Consider the following 15,055-nt stretch of genomic DNA (forward strand, 5'->3'; position numbering starts at 1 on the left):
GCAGGTGCAGCCACACCGTAGGGCATTTAAGGAATAAGAAACCTCCAAATAAGCTGGTCAAGTAGGAAAAACTGCTGTAGATGTGCCGCTTGCTCCTTAAAAGAGACCAAATGGGGAGGAGGGAAATTTGGCTCCCTCCCTGGAGCTTTCATTGAGATGGGCTTCAAGTGTCTCATGCTGGCCAGGGGCTGGTGTGAGAGATGGAGCTTCAGGGCACAAGTCATGGTAGAAAGGCAAGCACTTATTTCACTGCCTGCAGGGGGGACAGCAGCATCTGGAAAGGCCCCGTGCTTACTGTTTGTCCTGTCCATCTGAACCAACTCCTTTTCTTAATCTGAAACTTCAAAGGAAGTCAGAAGTGTAGCAGTTATCTATAGAACTGAAGCAGAACAGTAACTGCTGGAAAGCGCTGGGAAGGGTACATAGGGGAAGAAAAGGGAATTTCAGGTTAGAAGGGGATTGAAATGCATTTTTATCCCAGCCCTGCTGTGTCAGGGATCAGTTTGACAAGAGGCAAGGGGGCTTCTTGCAGCACAGGGACTTCCAACCTGAATCCATCTTTTATCATCTGCTCTTCTAGGTACCCCCTGACATCTTTCCCTGTAGAGCTGAAGCGAAGGATTATTCTCTCCCTCTTTACAGAATAGCAGTGGTCGAGGCTGTTTCCTTCCAGAGCCAGCCCCTTTCATACTCGCTGCTGACGAACCCCAGTGGGCTGTTCAGCGTCAGGCAGGGGAGCGGGGAGCTCCACCTCAGCCAGCCCGTGGACTATGAGGGCGAGCACCACCTCTACCACCTCCTCCTGAAAGCCACAGAGGCTGAGAGCGAGCTGAGCAGCGTGACTGAGGTATGGGAATCGCTTCACGTCCTGTCCAGCTCCAGCACCTCATGAGCTGAATGAGTTACACGCATGGGCAATCCAGAAAATTCATGAAAAGAGATGCTGCTCGGGAGGGAGGATGTCTTGTGGTCATGGCAGAAGTCTGGGCTCTGATCTGGGGTCATTTAGGCTCAATGAAATACTTGTTTGGCTTTGGGTTTGCCACCCATCAGCTTGGAAATGGAGGAGATGACGTCTCTCTGTGTTGTAGTGTGGGAAAATGTTTAACATCCCATCCCTATACCTCCAGTGAATGCCCAGACTGTATCCAGGGTGAGGTGCATGTTTTCCTGAGCGTAGAAACCAATATTCCTTCTCAGGGTGTCCTTTTGTCTCAGGTCATGGTCCATATCACGGATGAAAACGACTGTTCTCCTGAATTCCAGCACTCCATTTACACCAGGGACAACATTCCCGAAACCATTCCTGTCGGCACGTCTCTTCTGCACGGTGAGCACCTTCCCGGTACCTCTTCCTTCAGGCCCATTATTTGGTGTTACAGGTTCACATTTCTACCATGAGAAAATGCTCTTCCACAGCGAGCAGTGACTTTGTAAAATGTGCACTTCCCCGGGGTCTCTAGATGGCTTTTAGGTGTCCTGGAAGTAGATTTTTAAGTGTCTTAAGGTGAGGATGGAGTTGAATGGTCTGGGGACAGCTGCTGCAACTGGTGTGAGGCAGGGTTGTGAGACAGAGCAGCACCAGAGAGAGATGGTGATGCAGGGAGATGCAGGGAGCCCTGAGCTGATGCATCTGCACAAGGCGGGCAGAGATGCTGCTTTGGGAGCTACCTGGCCTTGAGCACCTTCAGGGATGGGGCATCCACAGCTTCTCTGGGCAACCTGTGCCAGCGCCTCACCACCCTCAGAGTAAAGAATTTCCTCCTCGTATCTAACCTAAACCTAGCCACTTTCAGAATATTATCCCCTTGAAAAAAACGGAGCTGTTGGAAATAATTTTAAACCCCAAGTTCCAACCAAAACTTCACAGTCACTTTTAAAATCCTGTGGTTACACAGATAAGGACTGAACTTGGATGGCGCTGAACCTTTTGTTTCACTTTATGGAGTCCAATAAAAAAAAAAAAAGGAATAAAAGTCCATTTTCCAACCTGTCTTTCTGCTTTTCATCTTTGAAGATGTCTCCAGGTCTGACGTAGCCCATCATGATGTGACAGGTGGCACAGATGTGCTCTGCCTAAAACCAGGAAAACGCGCATGTGCTCGCTGTCTGTATTCAAAGCAAAGCACGGGCAGGTGCCAGGTGACAGGAACACAGGCTGAGACCTCAGGGTAGGGATGAACTCTCTAAAATGTGTGAGAACCAAGGCAAGTCTCAGTGAAAACGTTCACATCTAGGACTTGTCTTTTGAAGACAAGGCTGTAAGTTGCCTGAATTTGAAACTGAACTTATGCAGGACACAGTGGTGATAAGAAGCATGTGGCAACATGCTGATAGCAGGGCTGCAGGGACTGCTTTCCCTGCAAACTTATCCAGAGAGCTCACCGCTTGCTGCAGCTCAGTTTTTGGTTTAATGGCTCCTGGGAAGAAGTAAGTTGCCAGTTGATCAGAACGATTAACTGCTAGAAGTTCCCAAGCACGTGATTTTCTTTGAAGAGATGAATGCCGTTCTCTCTGTGAGACTTGTAAAGCTGATTAAAATTCACCCAACTGTGGGAAAAAAAATGTGTGCCCCATGCCCAAATCAAGCGCAATGGCAAAGCTGTGCAGCAAGGTTTATAAGTGCATCCAGCTTGGTTGTCTTGCCATGCTGGGTGAATTATGGGGTATGTTATGGTAAATACTGGGTAAAACTGTGACCTGTGCCACTTGGTAAAGCTGTGGATGATGTAAACGCAGGGTTTGGTCACCAAACGTTTTTATTTCAGCACACTGAACGGCTGTGTAACGTGCCAGCATCACATTCCCTATTTGTCAGAAAAAAAAAGAAAGAAAAAAAAAAGGTATAATTGAGCATGTAAAATGTGTTTTTGTAAATGGATTTGGAGGTGTTTCACAGGAAGTTCGAACCACAATAATGATCCTGCTCAAATGAGGAGGTGGTTTAATACCAGGATGAGGCGAAGCCTCACTGTCTGGCTAGAAAAACAGCAGGGTAATTAAAGAGGTGAGCTCCTGCTCTTCAAATCACTTCTGATACAACATGTAAGCTCTCGCTCTTTGCTCTGCTGCTTTGCTGCTCTGGAGCAGATGGGACTCCGTGGGTACTGAGCAAACACTTGTCGGGGAGGAATGTTTAAGCACTCTTTATACCTCGCAGCGCCAGGTAATTAAAAAGTACATTAGCTGTAACGTAGCCGGGAGCTAATTAAATTGGAACGGCATCCCCAGAGAGAGCGAGGACACAATTTGTGCCTGATAATGCTCAAACAATGTGCATATTGATTGCGTGTTAATTACCAGTGCTGACTGCTGTTTGCAGGAAGCAGGTTGCAGAGCTGGGATTGCCGCGCTCTGAGGGCATTGCAGCGAGCAGCCAGGCTGGGGCAGAGCTGTCTTGCTTGGTTTGTCCCGGGTTCCTGACGAGTTCCCAGCCTCCTACTGCAAATGAGGCTTTTATGATGGCTTTTTATGGACTTTCTGTTCCAAAAAAAACCTATCTGAAGTTTATTGGGTAGGAAATAGCATAACCAAAGCCCTGCTGCAGCATGTTAAATGTGTTCCCTAACAGTTCTTGCCACAGACTGCGACTCTGGCTCCAACTCGGAGGTCGCCTACTTCGTCCAGAGCACTGATTTTTCCATCACGCGCCACGGGGTCATCAATTCTAACCAGAGGCTGAACTTTGAGCGAGCAAACCATATGTATGAGTTCGTGGTGATAGCCGTCGATAAAGGACACCCCCCTCGGACAGGAACTGCGACTGTGCGCGTTCGAATGGCCAACGTGAATGACGAGGCTCCTGTGTTCTCCCAGCCCATGTAAGCCACCCTGAATGCCCGCTTTGCTTCTAACAGATGCTGTGTGTAACCTTGATAACACTTGGCTAAATGTTTTGTGTTTTTTTTCTACATCTGTAAGTACCCCCTGGTTTCACTGGTAATGTATCTGAAGAAAGGCTTTAGAAGCTGGCACTAAACACCCTTCAATTTCTCCCTTCTGTGCACCAGTTACAGAACTTTCATCTCAGAAGATGCTGGTCCCGGTGCCTTGGTGGCCACTGTCCGGGCCAAGGACCCTGATGGAGACGGGGTGCTGTACCTAATTGCTGGAGGTAATGAGGAGGGCAATTTTGAACTGGATAGCCAGAAAGGTAAGAAAGGTTTTACAACACAATTATAAGTCAATGCAAGTACCTGGTTTATCTTCAGGTTATTCTCAGGCAGATTCAGAGCAAGTTTTAAAATCCCATTGTTAATTTTCCTGCAACTTTTTTTCCAAGTGTCCTTTTTTCTACCCCTTTTTCAGCACTGGTCTACAGCAATTGCCTCATATACAAATTTGGAAGATAAAATTATAGGTATTAATTCTAAGCAACCTCTTCTATTTTAATTTCCATACACCAAATTCAAGTTCAGCATGGCAGAAAATGGATCCTAAAAAGAGAAAGGCTTTTACATAAACTAAATACAATACAGGGCTGCCAAGTAACTACAATCTAGTTTCAACTGTCTCATAATAAATGGCATCTTACCTCAGCAGTAGGCCTTAAGCCACTTAAATCTTTGCATTTATTCATGAAGCGTGGTACTGTTCAATAAAAGAGAAGTAACTGACTGGCTTTTCTTTGCAGGTACATTTGTTGAATGCACAAAGCAAACACATTTTAAAAACACCAAGGGAAAAAAAAATCTTTTCGCTCCCTTTTCTAGCTGTAACACTGGTTCTTAAACATGAGGACAGCCCCACCTGGTAATGCAGAATGTGTTCAGGGAAGACAAGATACCACAGAAAAACTCCAACTGGCCTCTATCTCCCTCTTTTTATGTCCATTCTTGTCCTCCAAAGTTCTCTCCCCTGGCAGCCACACAAAGGGTGCAATGTTTTCTTTCCTACAAAGAAAGGCTGAGAGAGCTGAGGTTGCTCAGCCTGGAGAAAAGAAGGTGCTGGGGAGACCTTATAGAGGCCTTCCAGTACTGGAAGGGGGCTTATAAAAAAGATGGAGAGAGACTGTTTACAAGATCCTGTGGTGGTAGGACAAGGGGGAATGGTTTTAAACTAAAAGAGGGTAGGTTTAGGTTAGTTATAAGGGGGAAATTGTTTACTGTGTGGGTGGTGAGGCCCTGGCGCAGGCTGCCCAGAGAAGCTGTGGATGCCCCATCCCTGGAGGTGCTCAAGGCCAGGCTGGATGGGGCTTTGGGCAACCTGGGCTGGTGGGAGGTGTCCCTGCCCATGGCAGGGGGCTGGAATTAGGTGATCTTTAAGGTCCCTTCCAACCCAAACCATTCTGTGATTCTATGATATCCTCTAGTTTGTATTGACTGCTTCACCTGTATGTCAAAAATCGTAAGGAATCACCATATTCACATATTTTGCAAGTGGAGATGCTTCATATCAGCTAAAATTACTTATTTGATATTCATGGTTGACTTGAATATCACCAAAATTTGGTGCCTTGGTCCTAGGACTGCGTGATCTGATGTGGTGACTGATGTGATTTAGTGATCACTGAATCCTGCGCTTTGCAACCAAAATACAAACTGACCCAAAAACACAGTGGCAGAGAAATGTGATGCTGTCTTGACTTTTTTTTGTTTGTTTGTGTGGTAAAATAAAATTGCACTTTGCTTCCAAATTCAGGTATCATTAAACTCCGCCGAAGCCCGCTGCCCAGCCTGAGAGGGCCGCAGTACGCTCTGAACATCACTGCCATAGACGACAATGTCTCAGGGGGGCCCACCCCTCTCAGCAGTTTTGCTGAGGTTATTGTAGGAGTTAATGATGTAAATAACAACAAGCCTGTCTTCAGAGAGGTAAGATGTCTTTCTGCAGATACTCTTTTCCCATCGTAGCTGGGCTTATAAATTCTTCTTGGCTCCTGGTGATAGCTGCTGGGCTGAAGGGACTGTGTAAAGCTGAATGAGTCTGTAATTGAACACATTTCTTCACGCTTAGAGAGCAAAGTCTTCATTCTCTTTTTTCCATCATCTTTCTCCCTTAGAGCTTGATTTCTTTGTGACTATGTGTAACATAAGTGATTTTCTTCTGAGTTTTCCTATGTGCTGCCACGGTGCAGCTAATTCGTGCGGCTCGGTGTAATACATAGGGCTGGATTTTGGGTTTATTTTTAGTGCACTTACTACAGTGACAGCACCTGGGTTCTGGAGAACCAGCCTCCAGGGACGTACGTGCTGCAGGTGGAAGCCTACGATGCAGACCTCGGCGTTAACGGGGAGGTGAAGTACGGGCTCATGCACCGCGACGGAGCTTCCCTGGGCTTCAGCATTGATCCAGACACAGGTCAGTGGCTTCCAGGTTACTGAGGTAAAATGAAAATGCTGTTGTATTCTAGTGAGAGTGCTGCTGTAGGTTAGCCATAAAAGCTTATAGAAAATACTGGAAAAAAATAGAGTAAGTGGGTAACCATCTGTATAGATTCAGTTGTTAGTGACTTAGATGGCAAATTGAGTAGGGTAACAAACCCCTGGTTGATGTGAAGGTAAAAAGCTATTCTGAGACAGTGACAGTCTTGATGCACTTCAGATGAAGGAGCTATAAAAGTTGCTGATGTTCCTGTAGTTAAAACAGTCAAGTGGGATATTTGCATGTTGGTGTCCAGGACCCCCCAGTAGACTGGAGGAGCCAACAATAGGGAAGCAGAGTCCTTGTCTCGAGCATAGTGCAGGTGGAGGTCTGGAAGGGGCCCCAAAAAGGCCACTTTAAAGTCTCACAACCAGAAGAAAAGAGCTGAGACAGGGAGAGACTTGGTCATCAGAGAGGAAAAGCTGAAGACAGGGCAAAAAATGTTCAATTTATTAACTTGCAGTTGCTCTGGTCCAAGCCCTGCCTTGCAGGGTTGGACAAGGATTGAGCTTTACGGTTGTGCTGCGTGCAGGTGTAGCTCCCTCCTGTGCGGCAGCAGCGCCGGTCCCTTTCTGCAGGCTCAGTCCCAAGGTGTCTGTGTCCCCAGGGGTGATCACCACCACGCAGAGCTTTGACCGTGAGAAGCAGAGCGAGCACACGCTGTCTGTGACTGCCACCGACCGAGCGCAGGAGCCGCTGGTCGGCGTCTGTCAGATCCCCATCTTCATCGCTGACGTCAACGACAACGAGCCCAAGTTTGAGAACAGTCGCTATCAGTGTGAGTGATGGTTTTCCTGCTACCACAACATGAACCTGTTTAGTTGTTCCTAATAATGACACTCAGTTTTTGGGTGACCAATCTTTGCTGCCAGCTAAGCCAGTTACTGCTCATCTCATTGTCAGTGGAAGAATGCAGAATTAATAAATCTCATAAGTGTCTTATTTATTGCAATACTCTCTAAAACACTGACAGTTTTCAGTCCTATGAACCAGGCAGATCTGATCCCTTTCCTCTGTGGCTTTTTCCTGCCCCATTTTTCTGCACTCTGAACTTTTATTCGGCATCCCCCAAATCAAAACATGACAAAAGCTAGAGAAGTCAATGACCCTGGTGAGAAGAGCAGTCATCATCTGTGTCTCTTTGATACAGTGCCCCGCTTCAAATAGGTTGGAGTTGTGTTTATCTCTTGTCAAACAACCTGAAATCCTTGGCTTATAGCCTACAGTTGGCTGTGAGCCCTGATCCCTCCTGTGCTCCTGAGCTAGCTTTTCCCATTTGCCCTGGTGCCATTCCCTTTTTCATCCCCATACGACGTGCTTTTCAATGATTTACCTTCAGCTGCTGCTTCTCCAGTAGAGTCCTGCACTTCAGTACATTTTATGTCACCCACAAATGACAAGGATGCTTCCTAGCTGATGAACCGTGACAGGCTTTTCTTGCATAATTGCCTCACCAAGAATGGCAAAAAATGGCTGATGATGTGTGTGACAGCAAGTCCATTTTGGAGGTTTTGACTGTTCAGTGGAAATGTCACATAGAGCAAAGCAGTGACCAATGCCTTATTGAAATGAAGAGGGCTTATAAAAGCATTTTAGGACACAGCAGAGGAGCCCCTGAGACAAAAGTAATGTTTGTGCAAAGATGAACCTTTCTACTGTTCCTTCAAGTGTGTTCTTTATGTGAAACTGCCCATGACTGTTTTCAAAAGTAGTGAAGCTGAAAGGTTGCATTTTGTAGTTATGATGACTTTGGCATTTCCAAGGAATAGGTGGTTTTTGGGGGGATTTTTTCATGAGCACAGGAAACCTGCAAAGGTCCTATAGCATAGGCAGCCCTTTGGGATAGGGAAAACACAGAGGTCACTTTAATGTGTAGCACTTTGCCAGCATGTATACATAAGTAATCAATGTTTGTACATCACAGAATTAAAAATAGCTTCCTCTCTAACGAGATCAAACGCCATTAGTCACAGGTTCCTGTTCTTCTCGGGAACTGCTGGTTCTTGATTCCTGTGCACTAGGATGTTGGTCAAATCCCACATTTAAGCCATGTATTTTATCATCTGCATGGAAAGCAGGCATTAAACAACTGCTTATCTCTGTGCAGTGTGTGGCATAGTAATTGCTAGCTATGCCAGCAGCAAGTAGAAGTACATGAAATAAGAGAGAATGACCCTTCCAAGTAATTGTGAATGTGTGGTGTTTTTTTTCCACAATGTGATTTAACAGGATTTGACTATAAAAGTATAAATTTAAACACAACGAAAGGATATTTTACAGTGTTTCTTAGCAATAAATTCCGTTTTCATTAATCTATTTTAATGCCAGTAAATCTCTTCTGAGAGTAGCTTTGGCTGTACTGACATACCAGGGACATGAATCCTAGGCCAATTAACTGTCATGGGTATAAGAGAAGCTAATTAAAGCTCAACTTTGTGTTCATGGAGTTGTGGTGGTTTGCAGTTTTACTGCCCCGTTGTCACAGATTGTAGATGTTAAGGGAGAAAAAAACAGAGGACATGAGCAGACCACTTTATAAATAGTGTGAAATGCTGATTTTTCCCACCTCAAAAATGCTGAAGTAGAACTGCTCACTATTTCTCATGATTTTGTTGGCGTCCTTGCTAGGAATCAGGAAAGCAAAATGAATTACTCCTCTGGGCACTGGGTATTTCATCTGTGCAGCTTTTTGCTGGCAGATTTTTAGATGACGGCTTTAAAAGTGAAGGGTTGGTCTGCCTAGGACCACTGACACAGCCTCTGTTGCAGGTAGATTGCTGGAAACACAGAACGAGACCTCAGGACCCAAGGCTTTATGCTGTGTGATCACCTCCTGCCTCCCCGTGGGGATGAAAGTCGCTCGCGTTGAGCATTGATCCTGCTCACACAGAACCCCTCGTGATGCCAGACATGGTCACAGAGAGACAGCAGCACCCAGCAGCTGTCAGGGTGACAGTCCCCAGCTCTGCCCTGATAGAGGCTAGCAGGGACTTGGGGCTGACGTGGTCATGGATGGCCTGCACCAAAAGATAAATAAATGCCAGCAATTCTTCTGTGAGGGGGATTATGAGGTTTAACATGCTACCCTGATTGAGAAAGCAGTGATAAAACCTGGCTTTGCTGTGAAACGAGCTGCTCTGAAACGCCAGCTTCATCGAGGAAGTGGCCCAGGGAAGCCCACGTTCTCACTCTCTTCCAGATTACCACTAAAACCTGATGAGAGTTATCTAAAGGGCAGCGCTGTGCTGTACATTGGGCATTGACCTGTGAAGATCCCTCTCATGTTTACTGATTGTTATGTGCAGGAGTGTTTCTGTTACACAGCTCAATCACAACCGGTCCTGCTGACAATACCTCTGTCTTCTGAAAGATTTCCTCAGCGAAGACACTCCCGTGGGGACGAGTTTCCTCCGCATTGCAGCTCATGACAGTGACCAAGGCGTGAACGCGGCCATCACTTATTCAATGGTACAGCATCAAGTGGAGTACTTCCAGATCAACCCCAGCACGGGCTGGGTGTATGTGAACCGCCCAATCTCCCAGGTAAAATGGCTCCCTGCTGGAACCGAGCAGCCCCGAGCCCTCACACCCATCACAGAGGGTTCATTGCTGTCTCTTGATTTGTACAAAATGCTTTGCAAATATCCTCCATCTGCTTTGTTTCGTAGGCCACTCGCATTAGTTGCTATGTTGTAGCAACAGATGGAGGCAACAGAAGCAGCACGGTGGAGCTGACCGTAACCATCACCAGCGCCCTCAGCCAGCCACCACGGTGGGAGCGGAGCAGATACTGGGTAACCATCCCTGAAAACACCACCCGTGACACCATGGTAGTGGTACGTTAAAAGTACAACTAATTCCCTCCCTCTTACATTCATTTCATCTTCTTCCTCTGTTGTGCTCTCTCTGTGTCTGTGTTGGAATCACAGAACCACAGCATGGTTTGGGTTGGAAGGGACCTTAAAGCCCACCCAGTCCCAGCCCCCTGCCATGGGCAGGGACACCTCCCACCAGCCCAGGTTGCCCAAAGCCCCATCCAGCCTGGCCTTGAGCACCTCCAGGGATGGGGCACCCACAGCTTCTCTGGGCAGCCTGTGCCAGGGCCTCACCACCCTCTGAGTGAAGAATTTCTTCCTAACATCTAATCTAACTCTCCCCTCTTTTAGTTTAAAGCCATTCCCCCTTGTCCTATCCCTACACCCCCTGACAAAGAGTCCGTCCCCAGCTGTCCTGTAGCCCCCTTTAGACACTGTAAGGCTGCTATAAGGTCTGCCTGGGGCCTTCTCTTCTCCAGGCTTCATGTTACAGGCAGGTAAATTTGCTGTCAGTTAAAGACCTGCAGCAAGCCTAAATGTTGTACAAGGAAACTCAGCTCTTCAGAATGGATGTAAACTGTCTCTTGTCTGTTATCGTAGCCATGCATGCGCAGTTCTCCCCATCAAACTGAGCACTGCACACTTGCAACCCTGCGCTTCATCAGCGTATGTTGTGGCTCTTTTCTCCTTCAGACCATCAAAGCCACATCCCCTCTTGGCGATCCCAGGATTACATATAACCTGGAGGAGGGTCAGGTTCCAGAGGCAAACATGCCAGTTCGTTTCTACCTGAAGCCAAACAGAGCTGATGGATCTGCTTCTCTTCTGGTCGCTGAACCACTTGACTTCGAGACAACCAAATTCTTCACCCTGAGGGTCCGGGCACAAAACGTAGCGATGATGCCTCTTGCTTCCTTCACCACTATTTGTATTAATGTGACAGGTAAGGCCTGTTGTTAGAACAGCTCATTCAGAGCAGTTCTGTTGTTTTTGCTGTAACACCATGAATTAAGGTAACTTACGTCCATGAAATTACAAAACACCTTAAACTCTTTGTGCATTTCTGTGCTGCAAAAGGAAGTTGTATGGTCATTAAAAAGTCTGTTTGAGACAGTTTCTAAGTATAACTAGGAAATGTGGAAATGTGATAATGTAAAAATGTGCTGTGTGAATGTTTACACATTGCTAGTACCTGCTTTTATAAGCACAAATAGAAAGATTTCATTTTAATAAGAGAAATCTAGTAAATGTCCCCAAGCTATAGAAAAGAGATGTGTATCACTGGAAATATTCTGCACTATAAAAGAAGAAACAGTACAGAGAGCTTGTTTTTGTGGCTGATATATTTAGGTATTTTTTTAGCTCATAATTTTCTATTTAACATGTAGAAATGTAATTAACTGTAGAAATGGAAATGAAAATGTTCTTACAACAAAATTTTCTAAGATTTGACCTAACCCACGTTACAGTGAAATCTCTTCGTAAGGCTCTACTCCTGTAGAACCACATAAAACGAAGTCCGAATTTAATCTCTGCCTTTTGAAGTTTTAGTGGAATTACTTTTAATGTGTTGTAGTTATTTAGGATCAAAATAAGAATAAGCGAAGTCTTCGGTAAAAACATTTGTCTCTGTCACCACCATGAAAATGAAAGACCTAAGTGGTAATTTGAATAGGAGTCTAATACTTTTGCTTCACTTTATCGCAGTGTTGTCTTGTCTTCCACAGTCCACTAATGCAAAAACCCTTCTGTGAGGCAGGGGTGCTTAAAGACAGGGCCTGAGCCGTAGATTGTGGAGCCTGTCCCAGAATAATTTTCAGACCGTGCAGTCATTGGTAGCAAAATTTATTAGAAACTTTGTTTTACTCACAAGCAAAAAAGCTTCTTAAAACGTGGCTGTTAGGGAAAAGTGCAAAAAGGTTTCGGGGAATATGTAACATTGCTGGGTGTAATCCTCTTACAAAGAGTAACACCAGTTGGATTCGTCATGGGTTGAGCAGGGGGATGACCAAATCAATGCAGTCATAGCTCCCCTGCCCATCTCTTGTGCTCACCCTTCCTACACAACAGTTGTAGGGAGAAAATGCATCAAAAGCTGGCCCATCAAATTGCTGAACATATATTCCCCAGTTTAGCTCTCTCCAAGGGTCAGACAAGGAAGAAAAGCAAGGCAACCACTGATAAAAAACATAGCATGGCTTTGCATTGCCACAATCCAATCTGATCCCGTCTGATCTGGCTGCAGATGACCACTTTCAGAGCAGCTTTCTTTTCTTCAGGCTCCTTGCCACTCCTACATGGGATCCAGTGATTGTGCTGCTGCAGTTTGTTAGCTCACCTAGCCCCGTTCTCTCCAGAAGGTCAGTTTTCTGTCAGAGCCACAAAAGAAGCAGAGTCAGCACACGGTGCTGCTGGTGGGAGGGAGCATCCCACTGCTTAGAGCAGGATGACAAGAGTGAGAAGGTCAGCATTGCTCCTGTGAGTGCCCAGTGCTTAGGTGAGGGGAGGCTAATGTGCAGCTGCCTCCTAAATAAACGTTAGATCCTACAGCCTAACACAGCTCTGGCTGTCCTGCCCTGCAAAAACCAAGAACGACTGTCTGACACACATTCTTTGTCAACACCAGACTCTGCAATTTGAATTTTCTTTGTATGTCAATCAACACGTAATAAAATGCTGAAATTAACTACTCTGAGCGGTTCTGCTGCAGGTTTCAGTAGATAACCAGCTCTTTACAGACTGGTAACAAAAGGCCTCTTAGTCCTGGCATTCATGGATTTATTATAGTAATACTGCTGGTCAAATTGTTAGCTAGTATCTTATCTGAGATTAGGCCACTGTCTCTCAGAAATCACTCAATGTCTACAAAATGCCTTCTAACAGCTCCTGTGAAAATGGGAAGAACAAAAGTAGGGTTGCTTCTTACTATGAACAATGTGAGTTCTTTCTCTAAGCAAAATTATGGCTCAAAATTATGGAAAAAAAAAATAGAATAAATAAATATGTTCTAAAAGTCTTCAAACATTTTCTCACCATGGTCCCAATCATCTTCTTTTGCAGATGTCAACGATAATGTGCCATTCTTCATGTCCTCCAACTATGAGGTGTCCGTGCCAGAAGGAGCTGATGTTGGCACATCTGTGCTTCAGGTTTTAGCTACAGACTTGGATTCTGGTCTGCACGGAGAGGTTTGACCTCACATCCAATTCTTTTCCTCCCAGTAGGCAAGTTTTAGTATAGCCATCGGTGAGAGTGCACAGTCAGCAGGTGACAGGGAAATGAGCCACAAACGCTTGCAACACCTGTCAAGCATTTGTCTAGCATAAGAAGGGGTGCAGGTGGAGAAGATGCTTCTTCAGGATTTTGGGATCCAGTGTCATAGCAAGACGTCCTGATCCAGCAATTGTGGCAAAGCACTGCTGTGTGATTCTCAGGGTTGAAGGAAACATGCCTTTTCAGTGCATTTTCCTGAGCCTTTTCCAAAAATCCTATAAAATCTCCTGGGAGAGAATTCTGGCTCGTAGAGATCTGCTGGTTTGTAACTCATTTTGCAGCTCCTGTGGAGGAACCTATGTGGTGGAACCATGCCTGGGTGGAAATGTTTCGGTTTTTTCTTCAGAGGAAGGAGCCAAACCTTTGCTAAAGGGGAAAAAAATGGACAGCTTTCATCAGTGAAGATTTTGATTTGTTCATATTTGAGGGTTTTTTTTGTGGTGGTGAGGTGATGAGGCAGGACAAACTGTTGAACAGGACCCAAACTGTTCTATTAGCCCTGCTTCTTTGGTATCAGAATCTGTGGGTTGCTAGAAGCTGGGGAGGCACCAGGAAAGGTGTCATTCCTCACTTTCTCTGTATTTCTGCTTTTTTTGAGCTGTCTCCTACTGACCACAGTTGGAGATGAGATACTGGTTTGATTGGCTTTGCTATGACTGCTACAGCTGTTCTTCTGTTAGAGAATTCTGTTTGTTTGTTTTTATTTTGAAATGGGCAAACAACTTCAAAAATTCTGTCCAAACTTCCTTCCTAAGAGTGTTGCCACCTTGTGGAGAGGCCCAGGAGGCTACCAGGGAAGGGATAGGTCACAGCACTCGGCCATACAAATGAAAGAGGAAAACACAACCTCCTTTAACTATTTACCTTTTAGGTTCGCTACGTTATATTGAAAGATGCTAGTGAAGACTACAGGTTCTTCACCATTGAGCACAAGACAGGAATTATTTCCACACATGCATCTTTTGACAGAGAGAAAAAAGCCTCCTACTTGATAGAAGTTCAGTCTCAGGACTCTTCAGAATCTGCTAGGCCTGGTGTCCATGGGCAGCCCAATACAGGTAAAACTAATAACAAATTATATATTGGGTAAAAGATATCAGAGACTGGATTCCTTAACTTTTCTAGACTTGGGGATGTGTCAGCTGTCTGGGATATGATCAGGTGTTCCACCCCTGCCGTTTTTAGTCTACATGTTTGTCTTGCATCTCCTTAGACACAGCCTACGTAAGGATTTTTGTCAGTGATGTGAATGACAACGCCCCAGCATTTCCTCAGTCGGTGTATGAGATCAGCATAGATGAGGACAGGGATGTCGGAAGTCCTGTTGTGACGGCGACAGCAAATGATCAAGATGAAGGTGAGCTGACCTGCCCTCCGTGTCTTTCTCTGTAAGTCCTCGTAGCATCCCTGTGTGTTGTACATAGGGTTAATTCCCTCCTGGGCAAACAAATTTCTGCGTTCAGGCGACAACTGAGCACTTCAAACATTTGTAGAAGTGAATAGAGAAGTAAACCTGAAGCACCAAATGGTTTTCTTTTTTATTCCTAAACATTTTGCAGCAAACTACTACTATTGTACAGGCAGAATGTTCTTCTCAGATGGAT

At 45.4% G+C, this 15,055-nt stretch overlaps 1 protein-coding gene across 1 annotated transcript in view; it reads left to right on the forward strand.

The window, feature by feature from the left end:
- Positions 1–15,055, forward strand: part of LOC137851305 (neural-cadherin-like) — a 39,285-nt gene that overhangs the window by 4,726 nt on the left and 19,504 nt on the right. Inside the window, exons 4-16 of the mRNA XM_068672277.1 lie at positions 643–847; positions 1,219–1,330; positions 3,572–3,821; positions 4,011–4,153; positions 5,641–5,813; positions 6,132–6,300; positions 6,971–7,141; positions 9,734–9,906; positions 10,032–10,199; positions 10,872–11,121; positions 13,239–13,366; positions 14,323–14,509; positions 14,665–14,808. Of these exons, the coding sequence (XP_068528378.1) occupies positions 643–847; positions 1,219–1,330; positions 3,572–3,821; positions 4,011–4,153; positions 5,641–5,813; positions 6,132–6,300; positions 6,971–7,141; positions 9,734–9,906; positions 10,032–10,199; positions 10,872–11,121; positions 13,239–13,366; positions 14,323–14,509; positions 14,665–14,808 (2,273 nt within the window). The remainder of the gene's footprint in view (positions 1–642; positions 848–1,218; positions 1,331–3,571; positions 3,822–4,010; positions 4,154–5,640; positions 5,814–6,131; positions 6,301–6,970; positions 7,142–9,733; positions 9,907–10,031; positions 10,200–10,871; positions 11,122–13,238; positions 13,367–14,322; positions 14,510–14,664; positions 14,809–15,055) is intronic.

Source organism: Anas acuta, chromosome 2 (genome assembly GCF_963932015.1).
Source record: "Anas acuta chromosome 2, bAnaAcu1.1, whole genome shotgun sequence".
Classification (NCBI taxonomy): domain Eukaryota; kingdom Metazoa; phylum Chordata; class Aves; order Anseriformes; family Anatidae; genus Anas; species Anas acuta.